An 11,748-nucleotide genomic window follows, 5' to 3' on the forward strand; every position below is an offset into this window, starting at 1 on the left:
TCACCCTCGCGAGTCCAAGCTTTCAATGAAATTGCTGAAAGGGATTGTTTAGATACCAAGGCTAGTTTAGTGCTTGATATTCCAAACCGTTGGAACTCTACATATGCCATGATTCTAGAGGCAGTTAAGTATAAGATTGTGCTGAAGAGATATGCCACATCACAGCAGCAACCCTTCCCAACTGAGGTTGAATGGAACAAAGCCGAGTCTATTGGTATGTTTTTTGGAGTTTTTGAAGAAACTACAAGGGCATTCTCGGCTGATAGATTTCCAACCTCACATTTGTTTCTTTTCAATGTGCTTTACATACATCAAGCTTTAAGAAGTCATGCATGGCAAGATGATCAGGTCATAAAAGAATTGGCAAGAGCAATGGATAAGAAGTTTGATAAGTATTGGGATGACAATTACAACATGGTCCTTGTTATTGCTACCATCCTTGATCCAAGACACAAATTTGATTTTCCAGACTTCTTCTATGAAAAAGTATGTGAGAATTTTGTTGACATTGACTTGAGCAAAAATATGGCTAAAGATTGGTTGGGTAAATACTTTAGAAAGTATGAAGAGGTTATAAGAAGAAATGATACAAGTTTAGGACCTCAAGTTGATGTGTCTAACAGCATGGCGAGCTATTTACCAGTGCTAATTCAAGGCAAGAGAAAAATTCACCGGGAATTTGCTCAGTTTAGGTCTCAGAGAAGAGGGAGCTGGGTACAAAAATTAGAATTGGATGCCTATTTGGAAGAATCACCAGTTAGAGAAGATGAAAATTTTGAAATCTTGACCTGGTGGAAGACAAACTCCAACAAGTACCCTGTGTTGTCAGCTATGGCACGTGATGTTCTAGCTATTCCACTAAGCACCGTTTCTTTTGAATCCGCATTCAGCTTGGGTGGTCGGATTCTTAGTGACAATCGAAGCTCGATGACGCCACAAACTCTTGAAGCCCTGATTTGCTGCAAAGATTGGTTGTACAAATATCCAACCAATGAAGGTAATTTTAATTCACCCACCCGTACAAACTCTTGACACTACAAAAAATGTGGTGATCTATGACGAAAATTTTATGACATTTTAATGGAGCATCACAATTGCACACAATCTATGACGAATTTGAAGGTATGGACCCTAGGCCCAGAATTTTATGACATTTTATTGAATTCGTCATAATTGAGCCCACAAAATATGACGTTTTATTGAATTCGTCATAACTGAGCCCACAAAACATGACGTTTTAACATTATTGTCATAGAAAACGTCATAGTCCCTTTTGGCATATATTTATGAACTATGAAACAAAATTTTATATAATAGTAAAAATAAAAAATAGGATGATGGCAAGAATCGAACTTGCAACCAGCAAGATATGAAGATTTGGCAATTGCCATTGAAATACCAGATCACCAGCCGAGTCAGCAGCTCACCCGTAGTACCAACCGAGCCCAACTAAAAAAGTGCAGCACTTGGGATCGAACCCACGATCCTGCAATAGGTATGATATTTCCCCACCACTGCACTACTCGCCAGTTTGTGAATACACTTAAGAAGTTTTGTTTTTAACACTTGTTGCATAATACATATCTAAAACTTTCAACAGCCTTAACACTGAAATGGTGAAGACAAAAAAAATTTCTACGTGCCCAGAATTCGACCTTCAGACCCCATAGTAGATTACCAGCATCACTACCATCACAGCTAAGCAAGGATCAAAGGCCCATCAAAAATCCAAGCTAAAAAAACTGAGGAGCCGGGATTCGAACCCATGTCCACAGGACTAGCATCCGTGGCACTTACCACTACGCTACTCGCGTTCATGTGGACGTTTTGATACTTTACAGGTTTTGTCCTGTGTAAATTGTATTTTTTACAGCAACGTGGGGGATCGAACCAAGAACCTCATGCTAGACACATGGACACGCGCTCAAAAAATTTTGACATAGCCAACACTCGAACTCCAGACCACGTGATTAATATCCAGCAGCACTACCACGGCACCAACCGTTTGCATGTGGTAGGGCTGCACGTTACAATTGTTTTGTACTGAAAAAAGAATAAAAGAAATTAAAATGGCACAAAGGCTGCTAGCGGAATCGAACCTGAGACCTAACGAATCGACGAAACTTCCATTGCCACTACACCACCAGAGGATTTGTTGTTAGGCACAGTATTAAATTTAGTTAAAATCTAAGTTACTTAAGCAAAAGTCCACGTGACTTCAGATGAAGAACAATATATGTGTGACTCATTTTGTCTTTTTAATCTAGAATTAAAATTTGTAGTTGGTATTTATACCTCATAACAACTCCAAATCCGATGCTTTTTTTTTGAATTTCTCTAAAATCATGATATTTCATTTAATGCCATTTGTTTTATGTAAATTTCTATTTACCGGATACTTTTCATATGGCTTATTTTTACACCTAAGTAGACAATAGAAAAAAACATATTTTTTTATAACAATTGATAATGTAACTTCACATTCTCTAATGTTATGGTAAACCTAAGGTTGTGTCCAAATTTGAAGTTCATACAAGTTCAAAAAGGTTATATGATACTTAAATATCAAAGTTTGAGTTGAGTTGTAAGAAACAATATCAGAGATGTATCCATTTGTGAACAATGTGTGGTCTCATTTTAGTGAAATTATTTAAGTTTTTTATGGATAGAACATGGACCAAAAATATATTGTCACGTCAATTTTTAGGATTTTTCAACCAACTTTACATATTATTGCAATTATTGTGTAATAACTTGGAGATAGAAGTTTTAATTGTTCCTAGAAGATATTAAATTTTTTTATCTATCTTCGAGAAATGGGCTAGACTTGAACATATGAGACTAAATATAATTTTTCTATAATTTTTTGAATTGGTTTAGAGGTACATAGGTTAACTTGGAATTAATTTAGAAAAGCACATAGAAATTCATTTAATTGAAAAAATATACTAAATCTGTTCAAAAAATCTTGAAACTCCTACGTGTCAACTTAAATGTTGTCTATTACATGTAAAAAATAAGTTGGTGCATAAAAGATAATTATTTTTATATGTTACTTCACAAAACTGTAATAAAATCAAAAAAGAAAAAGAAAAATATTATGCAAAGCAGGCCCATTTCAGCCCAAATAGCCGAACTGTTTTTAACCGTCCATCTCCGATCCAATGGCTCCAATCACTCTCCCATGATATAAAAGCAGTAGAACCCTAGACAATCCTCTCCACGCTCAGATCCCCTCCCCCTAGCCGCTCCCTCCTCGCAGCCCCTCTCTCCTTGCGCGATGGCGGACGCCACCTCATCGCCGACTCCTGCCGCAACGGTCGTCGCTGCTTCGGCTGCTCCCCCAAGTGCGCGCCCGGCCTTCCTCGCCGCCGCCAGGCCGCTTCTCCCTCGACTTCCTCTGGCGCGCGCCCGGCTGCTCCCCCAAGTGCGCGCCCGGCTGCTCCCCCAAGTGCGCGCCCGGCCTTCCTCGCCGCCGCCATGCCGCTTCTCCCTCGACTTCCTCTGGCGCGCAACCCAGGGCCGCAAGTGGGCCACCATCGGGTAGCAGATCCGCCTGGCCGCGGAGACACTGCATCCGGCTTGTACTACTTAGGGTCCTCAATAGGGTTGTCAGCCCTCCTCAGATCCAGCCACCGCCACTCTCGTACAGCCCCTCCGACACACCGCCGCGGCGCCAGGAGGCGGATGGCGACGATCGAGATGCGGGGCTGTGTGGCGCGGCAGCGGTGAAGGCGGGGAGCCGGCCACCGCAGCTCAAGGTTGCGCTCGGCGTCGACCAGCACCGCCTTGTACTGCTTAGGGTCGCCTGCAATGTTGGCGAGAACCTAGGCCTGCTTCCTGAGGTGCTCTGCACTTCTGCAGCTGCCTACACCCCGATGTGGATCTCATAGATTCACGGAAATAGTAACCTCGTCTAGATTGCAGGTATGAATGTGATGTGCGCCTGTGCCTATGATCTGTGGATTAGCTATGGCCTGTGGATTAGCTATGGCTACTTTGGTTATTAGTTATCTGATTGCCTGATTGTGACTGGTTATACTTGGTATGCTAGTTTTGATTATTGCCTTGTTGTCTATCATATCCTGTCGAAAGAGAGAAGAGATTACAACATATTGTTTCACAGTGCTTACTCTTTCCAAGTCATGTTCTTGTCCATTAATAATTTACTTTCTTGTCCAGATTGCCTGTGATATCTTTGATAGTATGCAAGACTGCAATCCAGTGTTAGCACCCCCAATATACTCTACTTAGTTGATATTTCATAGATCATTTCATATACATATATTATTAGTGAATGTTGACAGACACTGCAAAATGGCAATATGAAAAAAAATTCTATTTAGTTTGACTGTCTTCAAATTCTCCTTTACATTTACTTGTGACCCAGCTCCAATATGTTCCTTTTGTTGCAGGCCATGGCTGACAACTTGTAGGGGCATCACCAGATAAAGGAATTGATTGTAGGGGCATCCATTTTTTTTGCACTGTTATAATAGAACCAGTTTGTGGTGCTGATCCGTTATTTTTTTGCTTGTTTTTTTCCCAGGGGTAGGAACAATTGGCGAAACTCGGATGAACATGAAAAAGCCATAGTTGTCATGTAGTCCTAGTGCTGCCTCCAAGTTAGGTTATATTCAAATCTTAGACATTTTCTGGTCAGCTTGTAGCTCATTCACCTATGTTACTTGTGTTACTTTATTTTCAGAAGTAAAATACCTGCAACTAGCACTTCAGATGGAACTAGTTAGCAAGGCTAGCTACATAAATTTTGTCTAAGTAACTGTAATGTTTTTCCTTGAGTTACTTTTCAGAGACTAGCAAGGGAGCAACGACAATGCATGTCAAAGGATCTTGCAAGTAAACATGTTGAGTCTAATTTTGTAAATATCCCATGTTCTATACTGTAAAACTTCATTGATCTTCTCTCTGTTTTTTTGGTTTCTCTCTGCAGAGTTGAAATCCATATTGGTGGTGCTAAGGGACCTCCAGACAGGGTAGGTTTCCCATGGTCTTGATTTAGTTTGTTCAGACATTACAGATCCAGTTTGCTTACTTGGTTAGTTCTGTTTTGCTGTTCTGCAGGTTCTCAGTTCAGCATCTGCGGCTATAGCAACAGGAGGCAATAGGTAGTTTGCAGGGTTGCTTTCCTGATACAGGGTTCAAGCACATGCATTTCAGTTACTTGAGAAAAAGAATCAATAAAAAAATAGCAGCATCATTGTTCAGTTACCTGCCAGAGTTAGGCTACTGTGATGAATCAACTTGCATTTCAGTTAGACTTGTGAATGATCTGGTTATAGAACAATGTCCAACCAGTAGTACTTTTTGAGTTAGAGAACAATGACATAATAAAAAATCGATTAATCTCATTTCGCTTATTTATTATCTCACACCATAGTGAAATTTAGTGAGTCGGCAATGTACTATCATTTTAGATATATGAGCTTACCTGACTACATCATTATGTCAAAGCATCTTTATTTTTTTATGTGTATACTGTCATCTATGCTTGAGTTTGCTAGCTCAATAGCTCATGCAGCAACGCAATGATTTCTGCTAGCTTCAGTAGTTTCCATCACAAATATTGCCCTCTGACTAATATTTGTCAATATGCTCTTTTCATGTTAGGATGAAATGGAACATGGAACCAGCAGTGAGAAGAGAATGGAAATTTGAAGGCAAATTTTATAACTTTTTGTTGTTTTTGTTTCTGGTGCGTTGTTTTTATGCAAGATGAAAATATGAATGTAACTTGCTATTTTGATGTGCTTCTCAATGTAAATATGAGATATTGTATTTGATTTGATGTTGTGGTAAATGGGCTGAAAATTTTAGTATATATGACTTATGGGCTGAAATGGCTATTCTAATAAAAGTGCTGAAAATTGGGCCAAGTTTGGTGGGCTGAAGCTTGCTTTTATGGGCTGAAAAAATGGCCCTAGTCTTAAAATGGCCCTGCTAATAAATGGGCTGTGAATGCCATGTCATTAGCCACGTTAGTTGCCATGTAATCAGCCACATCATCCTCCATGTCATCAGCCACGTCAACCTCTATGTCATCAGCCATGTCATCAATCTGTGACGAAAATTATACTGTTCGTGACGTTAATTTTCGTCATAGAAAACGGGCTTGGGTTGGGCTTTAGGGGCCCCGGAGACATACCATGACGATTTCAAAACGTCATGGATCGAGCAATCTATGACGAAAATTTAAGGAACGTCACGAGGTGTGATCTGTGATGCTCAATACATGACGTTATTTGAGATCGTCATAGATACTGTTTTATGACGGTTTTTCAGTGATCTGTGACGAAATTCAATCGTCATGGATCAATAGATTTTTTGTAGTGATGTGTTATTTCTGTTATACCTTTTCATCTCCAGCCACCTGACACATCAATCTTTGTTTGTGTGCAGTCCAAGGGCAAATCATGAGAAGCTGAGATGGCTCCTAAAGGTACACCTGACATAATGCCTAATATATTATAAAATCATATAACTGGATTACCTTTGCACATGCATCAAAATTTAACAATAGCTCTGATATGTGCTCCAAAAAAACATTTTTGCTTTACATCTTCTGATGCTATAATTCCTCGAGCACAGTAGTTTTATTTGTGCCTGTGTTGTTCTCAAAGACATAGCAGCAGTGAGTGAGATAAGTTTTTTTTTTCTTTGAACAAGGATTGGGATAAGTTGCTCCTAGTCCTATTTGTTTTAGCAGTTTAGCTGATTTATTTGCTCAAATATTTCAGATGGTCTGTTTCTTGGTTGCACATATTGTTCTCCTGCATTTCCAGGAACGGTCCATGATGAAGACAGCATGCAGATCTTTTGCCAAGACTCGATCATGCCCAATGTGTGGAGAGGCTTTTTGAGGATATTGGCGAGGAACATGGCAAAGAGAGTTTGAGACAATGACAATCAGACAATGCTGTCATCCACATGTCCCCTTTTTGAAGCTCCAGAAGCTGCATATCTTGGTTGTTGTGCTGTAGATTCAGATGCTCCCCCTTGATTTGCATCCAAGATGCAGAAGGGGCACTGTAATTTTGGTATAATATTTTGTTCGCTAGCTTGTCTCCTGGGCTGAACATCCAAGATGCAGAATTTTTTGTGTGTTTTGTGATCGTTTTGAATCTTGGAAACCTCCCATCTTTGTCTGAATCAACGTGTTGATTACAGAAATTTCTGGGTTTGTCCAAGGTGCCTTTTTATTACTATCGAGTGTATAATTTCTATTGGAGGAACCAAAGTATTTACGTCATTGTGTGCCCTTTCTCTCTGTTACGAGACCCATGGCTTGACCCGCACTTTTGGGGCGGGGTGGGGTGGGTCCTAAATACATATATTTGGGTGGAGTTGGGTTGGTTTAATTAACTAGTTAGCTGCGGGGTGGGGTGAGTTCGGGGCGGGTTTGGCCCCATTAGTAGGGCTAACTGCGGGGAGGAGCGGCAAGCGGGGGCGAGCGGCGCAGGGAGGGCGGCGGCGGCACAGGGGAAATTTTTGGCAGCTTGACGGTGTATATGTCTCGCGCGCCTCCAGGGTTTGGAAAATTTTCCAAGTGTTGGAGTATATATAGCGCACACATTTGTAGGGGCGGACGAGCTCGTCACCCGCCCCTACAAATCATTTTTAGGGGCGGGTGAGCTTACGGCCCGCCCCTACAAATGATTTTCAGGGGCGGTTGAGCTTCCGGGCCGCCCCTACAAATCATTTGCAGGGGCGGGTGATATTCCGACCCGCCCCTACAAATAATTTTCCAAAATATTCTGAAAATTTGTTTATTGCAAAATAAATAGTAAAACAAATCAGATTTTTTTGAAATTTTTACCATAGGTACATTGCGAAATATGTAACATAAGAAAAATGTCAATCTCAAAAAATATATAACATAGAAATAAAAGTGTTGAAACTATAAGTTAAACATGTCACCATACTACATACATACAACTTAAGTCCAACTTTAGGTTTTGAACACTCTTACACAATAAACATGGTGAATTGTAGTTTTCATATTTTTTGCATGTTCCAATGGTCATTGTATTCTTATTCTTAAAATTTCATAAATTTTCAATGTGTTTTAGTAGTTCTTTTGTATTAAATGAATTTGCAGAGAAATTTTGAAAATCATTTGTAGGGGCGGGTGGGGCCATAACCCGCCCCTACAGATATTATTTGTAGGGGCGGTTGGAAAACCCACCCGCTCCTAGAAATCTATTTGTAGGGGTGGGTTATGGCCCCACCCGCCCCTACAAATAATTTTGCAAATTACTCTGAAAATTCGTTTATTGCAAAATAAATAAATAGTAAAACAAATCAAAAAAAATTAAAATTTTTACCATAGGTACATTGCCAAATATGTAACATAGGAAAAATGTCAAATCTCAAAAAATATATAACATAGGAATAAAAGTGTTGACACTATAAGTTAAACATGTCACCATACTACATACATACAACTTAAGTCCAACTTTAGGTTTTGAACACTCTTACACTTACACAATAAACATGGTGCATTGTAGTTTTCATATTTTTTGCATGTTCCACCGGTCATTCTATTCTTATTCTTAAAATTTCACAAATTTTCAATGTGTTTTAGTAGTTCTTTTGTATTAAATGAATTTGCAGAGAAATTTTGAAAATCATTTGTAGAAGCGGTTGGAAAACCCAGCCGCCCGTAGAAATCTGTTTGTAGGGGCGGGTTATGGCCCACCCGCCCGTACAAATAGTTTTACAAATTACTCTAAAAATTCGTTTATTGTAAAATATAAATAGTAAAACAAATCAAAATTTTTTGAAATTTTTACCATAGGTACATTGCGAAATATGTAACATAGAAAAAACATCAAATCAGATTTTAGTGGATAAAAGTGTTGAAACTGTATTTCCAAAAGTCCTACCAAAATTCCTTTAATGCAAAACAAATAGTAAAACACATCGAAAATTCATGAAATTTTTGCCATAATCATATTGTGATTTATTTATAGAACATAAAAAAATGCCTAAAGTCACATGTCAATGTATACAGTAAATAAAAATGTTCAAACTACAAAACATATTGTAACACGTGATATTCATAATAATAATTATTTCAAAATACACAAATTCACGAGATATTTAAGTTGTAACAATTCTCTATTCGCCATCTTTGCGTGCCCATGGCTTGTCGTCTTTTCTTATGCCTTCTACGATAATCTTCTTCTCTGCTAGATCTGTGAAAAAGGTTCATTTGATCATACTGATTATATTCTTCCACATCGTCGATACCCTCAACTCCTATGATATCTTGTTTTCCAGGGACGACAACATGTTTTGTCTTTTTTGCAGGTTCAGCAACATACAATACCTGTGCAACCTGTGAAGCAAGTACCCATGGGTCGTCTTTATAACTAATATTGTTGAGGTCAACAATCGTGAATCTATAGCCGTCCACCACAACACCTTTCGGGTGCTTGACCCAACGACACCAAAAGACTGGGATTTGTATATTGGAACCATAGTGCACTTCCCATATATCATCAATGACACCAAAATATGTTGTATTTTGACCTGTTCTCTCGTCTAAGGCCGCGATACGAACACCACTATTCTGGGACACGGTCTTCCTATCCTTGGCGGCAGTATAGAATAGATATCCATTAATATCATACCCTTGCCAAGATGTGACCTGGTTAGATGGACCAACTGCCAATCTTTTGATTGTTTGCTCCTCCACGGTCTCCCCTCTGGTAGATGCAGGTCCTTCAACCATGCAGTCAGTCGACGCTTGTGCTCTCTCATGATCCAATCATCCAAGCGGCCGTTACTTTCTGCACAAATCATGCTCAAGTGTTCGTTGACTAAAGGTGTCATTATGGTGAGGTGCTGCAAGATGTTATAATGTGCTTGCTGCACACCTTTGAAATCTTTGTCGATGAAGATTTTCCTCCCTACTGTGCCAACACCTTCCAACCTCCCAAAAAATCGTGGAGTCGGCAAACCAAGGGACACATTATTCTGTAAGTAACCAAGGCAAGACTCGATGTCTTCCTTAGTACTGTATCCCTCTATCATGGACCCCTCAGAATGAGCATGATTCAATACGTACCGGTTGAGGATGGACATAAAACGCTTATACGTCCACATTTAGTGTAGGTAAAGTGGACCAAGTGCCTGTATCTGATCAACCATGTGAATCATTAGGTGTTCGGTTATATCAAATGCAAGTGAAATCTTTTCTCTTTTCTTCCCAAATTGGATTCCACTTGTTTTACCCTCATCCTCATCGAGTTTCCAATTCTCTAATCTTTTATCTCGATCAAATCATGCTTGAAACGACATTGCCACGTCGAGGTCAACCCGTTTGGCCACTACCCATCGCCCCTCCATCACCAGACGCCGCACATAGGCCACCGTTGCTGTTTGGACGAGCGAGCGCCGCACCATGCAACTTGACGTTGTCAGGAAGCGGCGGTTCAAGCCTACGGCATCCGCCTCGACGCGCATGTCCCCCGTGCCTCGCCTCGTCCTCGTCACGCACAGCGCAGCTATGCCCTGCCCCTTTCTTCGCCACGCCTAACAGTAGCATGCACGGCACCAAATCGTGAGCTCTTGCCTCTTATCTGAACTAAACGGAAACAACTAGCTTGACATGCTAACAAGCTATCTAACCAACACGTACAAGGTTCACCCTTGATCAACTCTGCTGCCGTCCGAGTCCGAGTCCGAGTTCCACATGCTGCTATCTTGGACGTCGCCAGCTAGGTCGCCCCGGCTCTAAGTCGCGAGCCCAAACGATCGATCCGACCCCCTCGACCCAGCCTCAAAGCTCTACGTACGTGTCTTGCCCCAGCTGTTTCTTCCCTGCGTGCAACACGCACATGCCGCTGCGAAACCCTCGACCCCTGGCCCCAGCTCGTGAAGCCCTAGGCCGCCGCCAGGATCTCGAAGAGCAGACCGCCGCTGCCCCTGACCCTCGCCTGGCGCACCTGCGGCGCTCCCTTTGCTCACGTGACGCTCACCCTGCGCACTGCCGTCGCCCAGAAGCAAGTCATCGCCGGCCACCGCAGCACAGCAGGAAACATACACCATCGCGCCCTTCGTTCGAGTCGGCCACCTCGACGATTGCCGGTGAGGGTAGCTGCTAACTCGTCGTCCACGGAGCAGACCGCCGCCGCCATCGCCGACCTCGATCCCGGCCGACCCCTGTGATCCCCCGCCGCCGGTAAGACCTAAAACGACAACGAGAACCGCTCCGCCTCCTACTCCTTTTCCCTCACGCGTTCGACTTCCTCAGGCAAGGGACCGCAGGAGATTTGAAGCACCAGAGCTCCAGCGGCCATGAACGGGAAGGAGAAAGCCATTATCTTTTTGCAGTAAGGCCTCTCACGAATCCTCTTTGGCTCTTTGCTTATTCTGTGAGTCTACGGCCCTTTGTACAAAACCCCAAGATAGGTTTGGTCCTCGCAGTTCAGCCCAAGCATCATCACCAGAAGCCACGGTTATGTGCAGATCACCGCCGCAAGGGATCGACGGGTGCACGTCGGAGCCATCGCCTATTCGCCGCGTCTGTTGGCCGCCGGACCAATCCAGAACCACCGTGATGACTCCCTCGTCGAGACGAAACCGTTTTGCCAGTTTTCGTCGGCCCTTCATCGCCGGCCGCCATCGCCCGTGGTGCCGCCGCTGCTAAACTGCTCCATGCTGACCACCGCTCCGACTCGTGTCTTTCTCGGTAACATCTCGGTGAGAACCTCTCCAAGT

The 11,748-nt window shown here is 42.0% G+C and overlaps 1 protein-coding gene and 1 long non-coding RNA gene across 2 annotated transcripts; both read left to right on the plus strand.

Moving 5' to 3' along the window:
* The first annotated feature begins 403 nt into the window (after nt 1-403).
* LOC120668059 (zinc finger BED domain-containing protein RICESLEEPER 2-like) lies at nt 404-7,183 on the plus strand. The gene is made up of 2 exons (XM_039948014.1): nt 404-997; nt 6,421-7,183. Exons 1-2 carry the CDS (start codon nt 415-417, stop codon nt 6,444-6,446), a joined length of 609 nt encoding a protein of 202 aa, XP_039803948.1. The 5' UTR covers nt 404-414; the 3' UTR covers nt 6,447-7,183.
* Nucleotides 4,137-5,842, plus strand: LOC120668069. The gene is made up of 2 exons (XR_005672231.1): nt 4,137-4,997; nt 5,086-5,842. It is a non-coding gene; the product is annotated as an uncharacterized LOC120668069 (long non-coding RNA).
* Nucleotides 7,184-11,748: the final 4,565 nt, after the last annotated feature.

This window comes from Panicum virgatum, chromosome 2K (genome assembly GCF_016808335.1).
Source record: "Panicum virgatum strain AP13 chromosome 2K, P.virgatum_v5, whole genome shotgun sequence".
NCBI lineage: Eukaryota > Viridiplantae > Streptophyta > Magnoliopsida > Poales > Poaceae > Panicum > Panicum virgatum.